Raw genomic sequence first — 16,560 nt, forward strand, 5'->3', positions numbered from 1 at the left:
TTCTTGAGTGTTGTCAGTTTTGTATTTCTTGACCTGGGTGGTGGTTATGCAAGGGGTTCCTATGTAACTACTTGTTATACTGCAAAGTTATGTTTTATGCACTTTTCTCTATGTGCCTCTCTCCATCTCACTAAGTGGTACCACTTTCCACCTGGTTGCTCAGGTCAAAAATCTTGGAGTCACCTTGACTCTTCTGTCTTACACCTCATATCTAACCTGTCAAGACAACTTGTCAGTTTTACCTTCAAACTACATTCAGAATCTGACCCCTTCTCACCACCACCTGGCTTGAGGCACTTACCATCTCTCACCTGGACAACCTTTTTTTTTTTTTCTGGCTGCGTTGGGTCTTCATTGCTCTGTGCTGGCTTTCTCTAGTTGTGGCGAGCAGGGGCTACTCTTCGTTGCAGTGCGCAGGATTCTCATTGCAGTGGCTTCTCTTGCTGTAGAGCACAGGCTCTAGGCACACAGGCTTCGGTAGTTGCAGCATGTTGGCTCAGTAGTTGTGGCTCGTGGGCTCTAGCACGCAGGCTCAGTAGTTGTGGTGCACGGGCTTAGTTGCTCCGCGGCATGTGGGATCTTCCCGGACCCGGGCTCGAACCCACGTCCCCTGCATTGGCAGGCAGATTCTTACCCACTGCACCACCAGCAAAGTCCCAACAGCAGTAGCCTTCTAACTGATCTCTGTGCTTCATCCCTTGACCCTCCTGCCCTGGTTTATTTTCGACATAGCAACCAGTTTCTTTTTTTCTCCTTTGATCTGAAGGTGTTTCTTAATGAGATATAATCACATACAATGAAATGCACATACATGTACAGTCCAGTGAGTTTGGACAAATGTAGACACCTGTGTAACAAATACCCCGGTTAAGATATAAAACATTTCCATTATCCCCCATAAGTTCCAGAAGGATCCTTTTTAAAGCCAGTGTTAGATCATGTTAGTCCTCTGCTCAGAACCTCCCAGTGACCCTCCATGTCACTGAGAATAAAAACTCAAGTTCGTACAATGGCTCATAAGGCTGTACACAGTCTGCCCTCGCCCCCGCCATTACCTTTCTTATCTAATCTTAGAGTTCTTTCCTCTTCCTTCAGTCTACTCTGTACGGGCTCCCAAAACAGATAATTACATTTCTTCCTCACTGTTCCTAGGACACGTCAGGCACTTTCCTGCCTCAGGGCCTTTGCACTTGGTGTTCTGTCTGGAATGCTCTTCTCCCAGATATCTGCTTCATTTAGGTCTCTGCTCAAATGTCACCTTATCAGAAGAGGCCCTCCCTGACCACCCTATATAAAATAACATGCCCCCCCACCCTGCACTCTCATCCCCTTACCTTGCTTCATTGTTCTTCATAGCACTTAGCTCAATCTATTATATATTATGCATGTATAATTCTGTTAGTCTCTCTCATGTAAGTTCTAGAGTGCAGGGACTTGAATGCTTTTGCTTTGGCTGTATCTCCAGTGCTTAACTCAATGCCTGGCATATAGTGGGTGCTCAAAAACTATTTATTAAATGAATGTCCACAGCCTCCGGTCTAGTCCAGTCTGCCATCATATCGCCTGGACTAGTGCACGAGCCTCCTAACTGATCTCTCTGGCTTGTGTCCAGTCTCCACAATCCATTTCCCACACTGCAGAATTATCTTTTTAAAATTCAGATCTGATCATCTCACTTTCTTTCTTAAAACCCTTTGATGGCATCCCTTTGCCCTTCTGATAAAGTCCAGAGTCCTTAACATGACTTGCAATGTGGCTGACTTGGCACTGACTACCATCTGTCTTTTGCCTCCAGCATCCTGGTCTGCTTTGAGTTCTTAGCTGAAGCCAGTCCCTCACTTCAGGTCCTTGGTGTATACTAACCTTCTGACTGTGATACTCTTCCTACCACCCCCCTTTCTGGTCTCAATTTGAGGGTCATCTCCTAGGGGAGCCTCCTCTGAGCTCTCAGACTAGGTTAGCGCCTTCAGAGTCCAGCTGCAACTCATCTCTGCTGGCATGCTTTCTTCCCCCCCCCCATATTTATTTATTTTTTGCCACGCCACGAGGCTTGCGGGATCTCAGTTCCCCAGCTAGGGACTGAACTCGGGCCACGACAGTGGAAGCCCGGAGTCTTAACCACTAGGCCACTAGGGAACTCCCTCCATGTTTAATTTTTTTTTAATTTGTAGGAATAACTATTTAGTTTTCACCTATGAAATGAAGTTGCACCATTTAATTAAACGTGATAAAAATATTTCTTTTAAAAACTTTAATCATAAACTTTGTAAACATGAAAAATACCTTGAGTACACCACTGATTTTTGCTAGTCATTGTCCTGTTTCTTTCCATGACACTTTTTAGAACACTGTCTTCCTTTGCGTTCCACCTCAGTGTAAGCTTCTCTTTCTCCATCTGCCTCTACAACTTCCTCTTTCCTGTTCTGCTGTTTTTTTGTCTCATCTCTTAAATGCTGTTTTCTGTGTGATGCTTTCTTTAGCCCTTTTCCCACTAGGCTTCTCATGTATCCCCACTGTACTTAATACATTCTGTTAAAGAATGTTATCACATTATATCAAGTGAGTTTGATTCTGAACTCTCCCAAAGTCTGGGATCGGCTTAATCCTGAGAGATCAACCCACTGCACTTTTGTTCTTGTACTCATCACACCTGCACTGTTTGATGTCCAGCTCCATGAGGTAAGGGGCTATGTCTATCTTGTTTGCTAATATCCTGTATGCCAGGCATGGTGCCTGACAGAGTTGCTCAAAGAATATCTTTAAATGGACTAATGAATATGAATATAGAAACTAACCCACAATTTATTCTTACATCTGTTTCCTGGGATCAGCCCAAATTCTAGTCAGATCAAGAAAAATTTACTAGTCATTTTCCCTAACTGGCCTCCCTGCCTTCCATCTCCCTGCCATCTATCCAATAGCCTGCAACCACAGTAACATTAAAAAAAAAAAAAAAGTCTGATTGTGTTCCCTTCCCCAAGTCTCTATCTCGTCATTACCAACGGAATATAGTCAAAGCTCCTCGGCTTGGGTTCAAGGCTTTGGCCCTGATCTCCTTTTTCAAACCTCTGTGGGTTTATTTATTAAGTGCTTATTATATGCCAAGCACTGGCCTGGTCACTGAGGAGTTCACAAACTAGTTGGGAACACAGGTACATAGATTAACTTTAATAGGGCGTGATCAGCTCTATTACAGGGTCTGAGAGAACACAGTTTCAGACAATGGATCATAAAATGTTAGATTTTTGCCCTCTGCAGGTTCACAAGTTCAGTGTAGAACTGCATGTCCAAAACGGTGGCTACCAGCCACATTTCAAGTGCTGAACAGCCACACGAAGCTAGTGTAGTGGCTGTCATACTGGACCACGGAGCATAGGCCATTTCAGTCATCCATGGCAGGGGATTACCTAAAGGTGCTTTAAGGAGAGCAAGGAGCATCTCCCATACGCACAGGCTGTGGGGCTATAGCTACCAGTCTCCCGACCCAATTCTCCCACTCCCACTGCTGCCCTCAACCCCCAACAGACACACCTTGGCTGGGGTGTATTTTGTTTTGTTTTGTTTTTTGCGGTACGTGGGCCTCTCACTGCTGTGGCCTCTCCCGTTGCGGAGCACAGGCTCCGGACGCGCAGGCTCAGCGGCCATCGCTCACGGGCCTAGCCGCTCCGCGGCATGTGGGATCTTCCCCGACCGGGGCACAAACCCGCGTCCCCTGCATCGGCAGGCGGACTCTCAACCACTGCGCCACCAGGGAAGCCCGGCTGGGGTGTATTTTGAAGTAGTACGCGCTCCCAAGACGGATAATGTATGAAAGTACTTTTGTAAATTATTAAGTGATGCAAAAATGTGATATAATAAATAGGTCCAGTTCTTGCTTTCATCACAGCTTTGGTCACTTCAAGCAAATTCTAGCTCTTTTCTCGAACTTCTCCCATCCCCCAAATTTATGCTAAAGGGTTTTGAAAAGTATCTGTTACACACAGGCAGCATTTATACCAGGTAAAAATCCAGATTATACCTACCTTGGTGCTTTTACAAGCCATCCATCCAGCACCCTACTTCACCACCCGCCTTTTACTCTCACTTTCCCTAGAAAGGAAGGACACAAATTAAGATTTCCAAAACAAAAAAACATTTATTTTGAGATTTGAGAATAATGGGAAAATTAAGTAATGGGAATTGGACCCTCATCGGGGTCTTCTGGGAAATCGGAAGCACCATCCTCTTCTGGAGCTCTGTGCTTCTCCAGTTTAGCAATCAATTCTTTCGCTGGATTGAAGACGCCATTGGTCTGCTGGTCACAGACATAGCAGCGCGGGGTGGTGCGGAAATGCTGCAGGGCACAGCTCTCGCAGAAATAATGCCTGCACTTGGTGACAACTGGGTTTTGGAAGGTCTGGCGACAGATGAAACACTTGAATGGTATTTCCTCCTCATCACTTCCCACTTCATAGTTTTCATCCTCATAGACACCATAGCGACCCTCATCAAGCTCACGTTCGATCTGCCACCCATGCTTGTAATCTGAACGGTCATGAAGGAATTTGCAGCTGTCTCCGAAGCCGCAAAAGCCAGTCTCCTTGTAGTCCTTACAAATGTCGGGCTGGTAATCCCAGCGCACGGTGGCACGCAGATGCTCGGGAGCTCGGATGGGGCCCTTCCTCACCATCCCGGAGGAAGCATTGCCCATAGACGTATCCTTAGGCTTCATGTATTTCTGATAATTATTGATTCCCCGATAGATCTTGTCATCTTCCTTGCCCTTCAGCTCCTCCTGGATCTTCTGGCTGCGCTCAAAGATGGCTTGCGCGTCACGTTCCTTCTCTGTGTCTAGTTCGTAGACAGCAGTCGCCCCCATATCTTCTGGCCCCACGGGTTTCGCCGAGCGAGTGGACTTATACACCACGCCGAGGCTCTCGGGCTCGTTCTCCCCCTCCCCCTCTCCGCTACTCAGGTCGCCGTAAGCCGCATTCTGTTTACCACTGCCACGGGTTTTCTGTATCATCGGATTGTGGGTCGCCCGCTTCTTTTCCGGGCGGATCACAGTGTTGCCTTCGTCACTGCTGCTGCTGTCTCCGGACTCTCGTTTGCAGACCGGGCGCTTTCTGCGGCCTGCAGCCCCTTTTCGCACAGGCTTTTTGAAAAAAAAGGTGCACACCTGGTCTGTCGTCTTTCCTGGAGAAAGTTGCTCTGCCATTTTAAGAGTTTCGAGCTCCGAAACGGCTGTGGCCTGCTGGGTGGCGCGGAGCTGCTTCACGTCACTGCACGTCTTGCACTTGACCGCGAGTCGGTGCAAAATCCGCTGCGGAACGATGACTGTGGGAGCAAGAGTGTGCGAGAGCGCAGGCGCGCGCCACGCTTGGGCCCTGCCGCGCTCCGTAGCTTCCTCCGCGTACATGACTCCGCCCCGCTCGTTCGCTGCCACGGAAGTTACGGGAAAGGGATTGAAGCCGGGTCACCTTTAAGGAGCGTGGAAGGAAGTGTTTGGCCTTGGTAACGGTGTCGCGATGTGGTTCGAGATTCTCCCCGGGATCGCCGTCATGGCCGTGTGCTTATTCATCCCGGGAATGGCCACTGCACGCATCCACAGGTTCACTAACGGGGGCAAGGTAAGGCGGCTTCTCCGGCCCGGCGGCTGACTCCACCGGCTGGCGTTACGAAATGGGCGGTGGGGTCGGGAACCCATTAGAACCCGGAGCCTCTCTCCGAGATGGGGAATACCGAGATCGGCCCTTTTTCTTTTTATTGCCTAAAAGCAGAGGCTTGTGGAACGAAGCCGACGGGACCCGTATTCTACTTTAGCAAGAAACAGCTGGCTGCTAGGGGAAGCGTGGGCAGGAGGGCGGAGTAGAGTTTTGGGGGCTGGAAAGATAGGAGATTGAAAGAGGTAGGTCCAAACTGCTAGGCAGAGGAGAGAGGCGTCGATTAGTCTTGGCCCCACTCCCTCTGACCTCTGGTCTCCTTTCTTGCTGGATTTTGGTTTTAATTTCTCGCATCCATATCTTGGTATCTTCATGTTTTTCACTTTTTTCTAGCCTTTGTTTTGTTTTTGGCTGCGCCGCGCGGCTTTCGGGATCTCAGTTCCCCGACCAGGGGTTGAACCCCGCTCGGGCAGTGAAAGTGCCCAGTCCGAACCACTGGACCTCCAGGAAATTCCCCTTAATTAGGTTTTTTTTACCTTGACATTTTTTTATCCTCCCACTTTCTCTTGCAAGCCTTTAGGAACTTAGGTCATGCTCCTGTTTTTCACATTAGGATTTGTGATTTTCCTCTCTAATTAGTCCTTCACATTATCTCAGAGTATAAATGTACTTACTTTCTGGTTTTGTGATTGTCTTTCACTTGTGATCTACCACTGTCGTTTCTTCTCACTAGGGTCCCCAAAGGGAACAAGTAGTCATGACTTTAAAAAAAAAAAAGAAAGGAGGAAAGAAAAAAAATGATGCTGGTTAAAATAGAAAGTGTAAGAACTCATGGTTACCATCTTAGCTCTAAAGTTTAGTGGTCCGATTTTATTTAGGATTCTGGTCTTATATTGTTAATTTGGTTTTTATATCAGTGATTCCATTTTTCTGGAATGTCACTTATAAATATCCCTCTATTGGGTCACTCATCTTTGTAAACTACAATAACAATTTCTTTTAATTGTAGGAAAAAAGGGTTGCCCATTATTCATATCAGTGGAATTTGATGGAAAGAGATAGGCGCATCTCTGGAGTTAATCGTTACTATGTATCAAAGGTAAGATGGCTCTGACGCTAGCCCATCTGTCAGGGTTGAGGTGCATTCTGGTTGATGTTTTGCCAAAGGTCTTACAGCAGACTGGGAAAATGCAAACTAAAATAGCACTGTCTTTTACATATTTAATGATCCTTTGCATTTCTTATTATGTGGATCATCTGCCTATATCCTTTCTTGTTCTGTTGTCTTTTTCTTTTTGATTTATAAGGCTTCTTATATATATATTACAGATATTAATCTTTTGTCTCTTTTATATGTGGCAAATATTTTTCTCAGTCTGCTGTCTTTTTTACTTTATGGTGGCTTTCATCAGATAGTTTTTTTTTTAACGTCTTTATTGGAGTATAATTGCTTTACAATGGTGTGTTAGTTTCTGCTTTATAACAAAGTGAATCAGTTATACATATGTTCCCATGTCTCTTCCCTCTTGCATCTCCTTCCCTCCCACCCTCCCTATCCCACCCCTCTAGGTGGTCACAAAACACCGAGCTGATCAGATAGTTTTTAATCTTGATGTTCAGTTTATCATATTTTTATCGTTCTGGATTTTGGGTTTTATATCTTGTTTACAAATGACTTTTGTACCCAAGATTCTAAAAATATATTTCTACAGTTTCTCCAAATACCATTAAAGTCTTTTTTACATTTAGTGCTCTGACCTGTCTACAGGTCATTTTGGGGTATAATGTGAAGCAAGGATTTAACTTTAGTTTTCTCCAAGAAACAGCCAGTTGTCACAGTTATCTACATATGGAAAAGTCCATTTTTTATTTGAAATACCACTCTAGTAAACTAAATTTCCATATACACATGGGTCTGTTTCATGAATGCACTCTTCTATACTCCATTGGTTTGCCAGTTCCTGCACCAGTACATTAAAGAATTACTATAATTTTTTATTTGATTGAATCATATGAAACTGCTGTTTTTGTGGGTCAAAAATGGCCAAGCAGGGCTTCCCTGGTGGTGCAGTGGTTGGGAGTCCGCCTGCCGATGCAGGGGTCGCGGGTTCGTGCCCCAGTCCAGGAGGATCCCACGTGCCGCGCAGCGGCTGGACCCGTGGGCCGTGGCTGCTGGGCCTGCGCGTCCGGAGCCTGTGCTCTGCAATGGGAGGGGCCACAGCGGTGAGAGGCCCGCGTACCGCAAACAAACAAACAAACAAACAAAAAATGGCCAAGCAATAGCATTTTCATATGGTTCAACTTAATAGTATGTTCTTATATATTGTAGGAGTTCATCCTCATTATTCTTGTAAAAATTTTACTATTTTATACTTTCTCCTTGCTGATTCACCCTTCACAGCAAATCTAGGTAAATATTAATTCCATTTTATAGATTAGAAAACAGAAGGTCAGAGTGATTAAATTATAGTATAAGGACTCAACCTATGTGATCTGCCTCTCAGTATAGTGCTATTTGAGAATCTAATCTGATGAACATGATGATAGATATCTACTCATCTAGAGTGGTATTTCTCAAAGTATGGTTCAAGAATAACCAAAAAAAGGGGGAGTGGGGGAGGAATTCCTTGGCTGTCCAGTGGTTAGGACTCTGAGCTTCCACTGCAAGGGGCAGGGACACGGGGCACGGGTTCGATCCCTGGTTAGGGAACTCAGATCCTGCAAGCCGCACAGCCAAAAAAAAAGAAAAAAAAAGTATGCCATCAGGATCACCTGGCATGTGAGATAAAATACAGATTCCTAGGACCCTGACTGGACCAAATGAATTAGGATTTTTACAAGGTGGCTCCTAGGACTATGCAATTTTAATTTCTCTCAAGGTGATTCTTCCTTCAATTGAAACGGAATACGTGGAATGTGTTATTTTAACACCTGGAAGAAATGTCATCACTGATTACTCTTTTACTTTGTTGTTTCTGAAGTATTTGGTTGTGAACTGAGTAAGATAGAGTGGTCTTCTGAATAGTGTCATGCTTACAGGGCAAGAGTTCTGGAGTTGGGGGTCCCTGAACTTGAATTCTGGCTCTACTGCTTCCTTACTGACTTAAACGAGGGACTTTAAATCTCTCTGAGCCTCCATTTTTTTCACCTGTAAAAAAGTAGAATGGGGCTAATAATATCTTTCCTGATGTTGGCTGTTATTTTATAAAATGGATTTACCTTACTGTCCTCTGACGCTGAGGGTGCTTTGTAGAAGGATCCAGGTGGTAAATAGTTGCTTTACTTTAGTCTTGATTGCAAGTGGAAGGGGGGGTTGTCTTTTCATATAAAGTGGTATGTTTGCTACTGTCAGAAAATGAAAATTAGGAGCCATTATAGGTTATAGGAATCATTGTAGGTTATAGTACATGTACATCTTTGACAGGAACAGAATTCTCACATCATCCTTTTTAAACTGTTTTTCAGGGTTTGGAGAACATTGATTAAGGAAGCATTTTCCTGATTGATGAAAAATAACTCAGTTACGCTTATCTACCCCTGCTAGACGGTTATGCAGTGTATTGTGTAGCATGCAGTGTATTTTGTAGTGTGTAATAAAAATAAAACAAAAAAGTAAAATCAGAGGTTTTCTTTACTTTTTAGAATGGTACTACACAAGATCAAGCAGTCTACCCAATGTAGCCTTATCACTTTAAAAAAACTAAAGGCAACTGAGGCTTGTAAAATTAGAGACATAATGTACACCAAGTGCCGATCACTGTGCCTGGTGCCTAATGTGTCACAAATGGTAGTTCCTGCTATTGTAATATTACTGAAAACCATTGTTTCTTCAGAGATTGCTAGGAGAATACAGAAAAAGTAGTACTTTGTTTTTTTTCTAGTTCCTTTTCTGGGTGAATCCTATGTGCTTAAAATTCCAGACCGCACCTTCAACTTTCATGCACTCTGTATCCAGCACATAGTATTCACTTAAGTGTTGATTTTTATTTTAGATTGCTGTGTAGAGCAGAAACAACAGTGATTATGTTTATTAAAATGAGTGTACCGACCATTTGAAATAAAGAATTGCATGTTCAGATAATATGAAGATCTGAAAGGGTGTAACTACTGTGAAGATGGTGATACTCCATGTGTACAGATCAACACCCCAGGTGACCACAGGACGTCTGGGTGAGAAAACTAAGTTATTTGTCATCCCCATCTTTTATTTAGTTTAACATTTGATCTGCTGGTGACCTTAAACACACCTGCACTGTATAGTTTCCATTGACCTCATCTTACAGGACAGGGCTTACAGAGGAAGGCGGTGGCAGTCCCACTTAGAGGAATACTGTATATTGTGCCACCCTGTGATGATGAAACTGTTTAAGGAAAGCTGTGGTCATGGTTACAAATTTAATACAACCTCTAGTCTTTATTTAGTGCTACACAGGGCTCATTTTGCTGACTGTTATGAGAACTATCTCTGGAAAGGAAGAGAGAGGGCAGGTAGTACAGATAGGAATACAGGAGACTTACTGACAACATTACTAAAGTTGTCACTAAATCTATTGATTTTTAGGTCTGTTCTCTGTCCACTGTACCTCTAGGCAGGGCTCATCCACTAGAGGATTCATCCTTAGATGAATGTCAGGGCTGTATAGCGAGGGGCTACAAAGTGACAGAAAATCAGTTGGTCAGGTTTAGCATTAGCGTCCGAATTTTTCACTCCCTTTTTTGTGGCACTTGCTATGAAATTTAGCCTTATTTTTATACTCCACTGCCAGGGAGTAAACCAGATTAAAATGCACACTTTGAAGCTAGAAGACTATAGTGGTGCGTTGTAGCCTGCATTTCTCTTGATTTTTTGAAAGTGCAGTTAGCCAGAAGGGTTTTCTTACAGCAGCTATGACAGATGTGGTCTGGCTGCTGACCTAGGGTCCATTGGTCACCTGCTTTTAAGGCCAGTTGAAAGGATGCTTGGTAAACGATGCCATTCATTTGGTTTTATTTTTTATTTATGTTTATTAAAGTATAGTTGATGTACAGTATTATATAAGTTTCAGGTACACAACAAAGTCACAATTCTTAAAGGTTACTCTCCATTTATAGTTATTATAAGATATTGGCTATATTCCCTGTCCTGTACAATATATCCTTGTAGCTAATTTTATACATATGGCTTTATTCTTTAACTTTTAAAACAGATACTGTATTCACATAGCTCAAAAATCCAACAATATAAGGTATTCAGTGAAAAGACTTGTTCCAGTCCCCTGCCCAGCACCTGCCCCACTGTCACAGTACCCCAAAGGGTCTCTATGCATGTAGAAATACAAACACGTGTTCTTCTGTCTTCTGTGATGGTAACATTTGATACACAGTTTACCTTTATGTCACTTGTTTGGAAGAATGGTTCTTGTTTGAAATTATATCTGTCAGGCTGCCCTCATTATTTCTAGGGTGAAATGAAATAGTAGGAAAGAATTTGAAAAAGTTTAGAGGAAGCCATACACATTCAGAAGGGGGTTGGAAGAGGATGGCCCTGCCCTTTGGGAAACACTTTTAAATGAAATATTTATGAAAAAAAAGACAACACTCTAGAATCAGCAATTCCAACTTATAAGGACCCTTAGACATCTAGTCCAAATTCTGATTCCTCAGATGAGGAAACAAAGGTTCAGCCATGGGAAGCCATCACCTGGCTAGCTAGTAGCAGACCAGGGACTAGAATCTTGGTGTCTAGACTCCCAACCTAGTGTACTTTTAACTGTTCTTTGTGGCTCACTTCAATAAACACTGCTGAGTGAATGCCACATGCCAGGTACTGTGCCCCAGATTTGAATAAGACAGCCTCGCCCTTCTGGAGCTCAGTCCGGAGGACTGCAAGGCAGTTATAGGATGGGGTGGTGAGTGCTATGACAGGGGTCTGCAGAAGGTGCTGTGGGAGCACACAGCTGGGATCTGACCCAACCTTCAGATGGAGGGAAGGGAGAGGGCTTCAGGTAAGTTCCAGGTGATGCCCACACCAAGCGAAGTCTTGAAGGTTGGGGAGCATTTACGAGATAAGCAACTGAGGCGAGAAAGCAGCGCGAGTGTGAGGACACAAACTAGCGTGGCTGTGTGGGAAAGAGCCGCAAGTATTGTGCAGAACTAGAGCAAAGAGTGAGGCAGGAAGGAGAGGGAAGAGGGAGCAGAGAGGCTGGCAGGGCCCAGAACACCAAGGGCCTGGCCCGTCTCCCTTGGGTGTCAGACTTTGTCCAGGGCAGCTGGAAGCCTCTGGGGGTGGCAAGCAGGAGAGTGAGGTGGGGACGTGCATCCATCTGCCGGGCTGCTCTGCAGAGCACGGACTTAAAGACGTGCTTCACTTTTGCCAAGTTTGGAGACGTTTTCACCGTCACGTGGGGAGTCGGGTGAGGTGCTACTGACATCTAGTGGGTAGAGCCTACAGTGCAGGGGCCAGCCCCTCCCAGGACAGTTTTAGGGAGCCCACGACGTCAACACTGCTGAGATCGAGAAATTCTGAAAGCAGCAGGGTCTCCATCAAGCAACACGCCAGGAAGTGTTATTTTTTTTTCCGCACGGCTTGCGGGATCTTAGTTCCCCGACCAGGGATCAAACCCGTGCCCCGTGCAGTGGAAGCTCGGAGTCTTAACCACTGGACCGCCAGGGAAGTCCCGAAATGTTGCTGTTTTTTTTTTTTTTTTAAATTCCTACTTATTCAGGTCAGGAGTCTATGGGAGTAATTCCCCTTTTCCTCTCGTTCCTCGTTCTCTGTTCATTAGAGTTCAGATCCCAGATTCTCTCTCGGCTCATTTGTAAACCTGAACTTTATCTCATCCCTGGAGGCATTTGTTTTCCCATGGATGTATCCCAACTCACTGCGAGTGACGTGCTTCAAGTCGAGAAGACAACAAACCGTTTCTTTTCTGAAGGGCTGTGGAGACTCGGAACTTTGGGGGAATCAGCACATCAGGAGGCTCGCCGCCTTTAGCTGTGTGACCTCACGCAAGTCACTTCACTGCTCTGAGGCTCAGGTCTCCTCCTATCTTCCAAGGGAAAATAATACGCGCTCGGCACACGTCCCTGGGTATCTGAGATAGTCAGGACATCATGTATGTGGAGTAGTTTGTAACTGGGCAGCCCTGTGCCTGTGGAGGGGATCACTGCTGGCGCTGCAAGCACCCCTGGAACAGCTGTCCAGTCCACTCCCAGGTCGCCCAAAGGCACTTACCTGAACGTGGTAGGAGGACCGTCAGGCCCTCTGCGGAACCAAGTGTAGGTGGCGGCAGCAGTCTTGGGTCCTCTCTTAGAATGAGTGATCACACCTAGGGATTCGCAGAACACCGCAACAAAGACAACAGACCACACTAACCTCTATAAGGACACGCATTGCTCTAAAGGTGTGTTCTGAGAGCAGAGAGGAAAATGCAGTTTCTTGCCACCGTGAGGACCGAGTGCCCGGTTACCCCTCTCGGCAGACGCGGCCTGCTCTGTTCTAGGAGAAGGTGGTGACCGGATGGGACTGAAGCTGGCCGTCCTCAACAGGGAGCCTTTGGATGGGAGGAGGGTAGAGAGTTAAACACCACTTGGTTTTCAGGATTTCATATCACCCTGATACTTTTGTGACCTGAGAACTCAAATGATTCTACTACACTTTTGTGACACGAGACACACAGAACGGTTATCGAGGTTTTTCTTTCCCAAGTATGTCGATGCAGATTTTACGTATCTAAAGACACTGGCGTTCAGCTTCTTGGTTTGGGTCCCCGTGTGCTTGTGTAATGCTGCCTTCATCCACACACCCCTGACCCAATATTTCATCTCTGAGGTTTGCATACTCGGGAATATTCTTTTGGGATGTGCTCTTCCTTTGCTTCCCACATGAAGCTGGAGTAGAGCCTGAGCTAGACCCTGAGGGGTTCAGAATGTTCTTATGACCTTCACATATGGGGCACTGTTGATAAAAGATGAGGAAATTTCTGTAAGGAATAAATCCAATGCTATGTTTGCATAATCTTTAATTGTTAAAGGTTTCTTTGGCCTGTTTGTGTACCCTCTGTGTCTGATGCTGTTGGGCATAATATACCTCTCCCACCCGCAAAGTCTCTTTAGCAGTGCGGAGCCAAGTCACTGCTTTTGGGATTTCCGCAAATCTTGATTGACGACTAAAGACCTAAGTGTTCTTTTCAGGGCATCACTGAGAAAATGGCCTAGCAGATCTTACTTGTGTAAACCCATGTAACTGGTGCTTTACTAGTTTGAACACATTTTGTTTCATCTGTTGTTCTGTTTCTTGGCAGGCGTCTTCCTAAGTTCCAGAAAACATGGAGAAACCAATTATGATATATGGGCTAGAGCGTAGTCAGGTAATAAAATTGACAAACAAGTATGCAATTTCAGTTATGACCCTAAAGGACTGTAATACCAAAGGCAATAGGAAAAAAGGGAAGACAATGGAAACACTGAGCATCGCTGCCCCCAAGAAAACAAGAATCTTTCCCGTGTGTTTAGGAGTTTCTTTGGTATACCTGCCTGTCCCCGTGCGTGCCACCTACTGCACGGCTGGAGAGGGTCTCTTTCACTTAGCAGACAGATTTTTTTCTTTCTAGGTTTAATACCCTTTGTTTCTAGAGGCCAGAAAACAGCACAGGCCCCCAGAAGCCCACTCCGGTCTCTCATCTCTAAGAGCCTGGTCTTTGGGGCAAGGTGGGTCAGGTCTCTAGGGCAACTCTGGAGTTTTCATCCGGTGTCTGTTGGGGGCAGCCCAGTGTGGTTATGACCGTGGAACAGAACATCAAGGCATCACCATCGAAAGTCCAGCCATCCGGGAACAGCTCTGCCACAGTACTTGTGTTCTGAGCATGGCACTGTTCAGTGAGGCACTCGCCCTATGGCAGACCTGCATATGCTCAAGCTGGAACGTTCTGAGTGGTCTTCATGACATCATGACTGTCAGGGATCCACCCAACCTGGGACTGACTGGCACAGTACAGTACTCAGGCTGTGTGGCCTTTATGGATGGAGAATGGGCCTCAGTTTAGGAAAGGCCCTGGGCTCCTACCACCTCCTCTCCCTTCTCGGGACAGTCTGGTGGCCTTTTAGACTGGAAGTGAGGTCACTCTGCCACACACTTAGAACCTGCCCCAACCCAAGATACCTTGCTACATTTGACTCACTGGTTCTCTTTTCACGTGAGCACACCTTATCTTCCCAACTACATTGTAGGTGCATTGAGGGTGGGAACCTTGTCTCACTCAGCTTCACTTCACCTGTCCACTTTGCCTGCCACCTGTCCTGCCACCTGTCCACTTTGCAGTACTTAGAAGATATGTGCTGGCTGACTGGGCTCACCTGACAGGAGAACGTCAGCATTTAGCCCGAGCTTCATCGCTGAGAACTGACAGCCCTGCTGGACATAGGCAGGGAGGAGGAAAGGCGGGGTGGGAGAGTAACAAGATAAATAAGGGAAGGGGGTGACGGGGTGAGCGTGAGGGTACAAGAGGAGGCGAGAGCAGGAACTGGGAGGGAACTGACATGACTGAAGGGCTACAGGTGGGAAAGAATAGAATCCAAGGCCCAAGGTGTGGCCTCCTTCCTCGTGCGCTGACGTCAATCGCCCCTGCCAGCACCCCCCAACTGCCCTCAATTCAGGAAGGAGCTGACAGCGACGGAAGCAACTCCTCGCTCTAGTGAGCACCGCATCCTGGGTACAAATTCGCCCCACTTCCCATATGCGGGGGGGCAAGTGAGGCCCCTGCCCTCTCCCTCCCCTGGCAGAAGGAAGGAAGCCCGGGAGGCGGGCTCACACGTCTGACCCCGTCTGACCCCGTGGGTCGATGGTCTCCCTGAAGCGGACCGGGCATGCTCCGCGCACTCACCGGGCTGCCGTGAGGGTCTGGAAGGGCTTCGTGGCGGGTCTGGGTCCGCGGGGCACATCTTTGCATGCAGCCTCCACCTTCTTGCAGGGGCCAGGCTGGACCAGGCGCCGTGTGTGTTGGAGAGCGGCTGCCAAGGCTTATTTCCTGCTCCCGTCCTCGGGCCCCACCTGCGCCGCTCCGGGCTCTGTGCCACTTCTCCACACTCAGCTGTGCCGGGAAGGAGGCACCGGAGGAGGGCATGCTTTGGAAGAACCTGTCCTCAGTGCTGCCTGAGAGTTCAAAAGCCCTCTCAACCTGGACAGCCTGGAGGCCAGAATTTGTCGCTTCAGTGAGCGGCCTGGCTGCGGGTAGGAGGTCAAGTTCTGGCCCACCCACTTGCAGCTCCTGCTTCAAAGAGGAGCCTTTCTAATCGTCTGGGAAATCTCTCCTGGCTCCCCCACGCAAACACTTTGTCTTCTAGGAGTTTCTCATCGCTGGCCTGCAAGTCTCTCTCCTCCGGGCAATTAAGAATCCCACTGCCCGCCCTTCCAGGCCAGGTCCTCACCCTGGGCCTCGCACCAATGGCCCCAGGGCTTCTTAGGAGAGGTCTTGCTGCCCCTGCCCACAAAAGCTTGGCATGCAGGAGGCTGGAGCTCTGCTCTTTTGGAATGCATCTACGTAGGGCCTAGTGTTTCCAGTTTCCCCTCTTTCCCCCAGGGAACCCAGGAGGAGGACAGGGTGTGGACCAGGGCCTGTTATGGCACTAGAAGGTTCATGGCAGTTGGTCTGATGGACCTTGTGGGAGTCAGATCAGCAAACAGAACTGACGCCAGTCCTTATCATCAGTCATTTTCGTAGATCAGGAGCCTGTGGGCTCACCAAGGGCAGTGTCCACACGAGTCCTCCTCCTGCTTTGGCTGCTGGGCATCAAGCCTAAACAGTGAGAGCTCAAGACACACCCGCCCCTGTTATCCTAGGCACGTTCTCCTAGCTTTGGGGAAGTGACCGGCTCTTTCTGACTGCTGTACTTTTTTTTTTTTTTTTTTTTTTTTTTGCGGTACGCGGGCCTCTCACTGTTG

General features: G+C 46.7%; 2 protein-coding genes across 2 annotated transcripts; one reads left to right on the top strand and one right to left on the bottom strand.

Moving 5' to 3' along the window:
• Positions 1–4,115: 4,115 nt before the first annotated feature.
• RNF113A (ring finger protein 113A) lies at positions 4,116–5,298 on the bottom strand. The gene has a single exon (XM_082681581.1). The coding sequence runs from the start codon at positions 5,195–5,197 to the stop codon at positions 4,166–4,168; it is 1,032 nt and encodes a 343-aa protein (XP_082537707.1). The 5' UTR covers positions 5,198–5,298; the 3' UTR covers positions 4,116–4,165.
• Positions 5,299–5,404: 106 nt separating this feature from the next.
• Positions 5,405–9,260, top strand: NDUFA1 (NADH:ubiquinone oxidoreductase subunit A1). The gene is made up of 3 exons (XM_082681583.1): positions 5,405–5,609; positions 6,652–6,741; positions 9,108–9,260. Exons 1-3 carry the CDS (start codon positions 5,508–5,510, stop codon positions 9,126–9,128), a joined length of 213 nt encoding a protein of 70 aa, XP_082537709.1. The 5' UTR covers positions 5,405–5,507; the 3' UTR covers positions 9,129–9,260.
• The last annotated feature ends 7,300 nt before the right edge of the window (positions 9,261–16,560 follow it).

This window comes from Grampus griseus (assembly GCF_964374135.1).
Source record: "Grampus griseus genome assembly, chromosome: X".
NCBI lineage: Eukaryota > Metazoa > Chordata > Mammalia > Artiodactyla > Delphinidae > Grampus > Grampus griseus.

Bases quoted from the DNA above. Each gene is read 5' to 3' on its own strand.
- RNF113A (XM_082681581.1), bottom strand. From the start codon at position 5,197: ATGGCAGAGCAACTTTCTCCAGGAAAGACGACAGACCAGGTGTGCACC.
- NDUFA1 (XM_082681583.1), top strand. From the start codon at position 5,508: ATGTGGTTCGAGATTCTCCCCGGGATCGCCGTCATGGCCGTGTGCTTA. The intron at 5,610-6,651 runs GTAAGGCGGCTT...TTTTAATTGTAG, and splicing joins GGTTCACTAACGGGGGCAAG to GAAAAAAGGGTTGCCCATTA. The intron at 6,742-9,107 runs GTAAGATGGCTC...ACTGTTTTTCAG, and splicing joins ATCGTTACTATGTATCAAAG to GGTTTGGAGAACATTGATTA.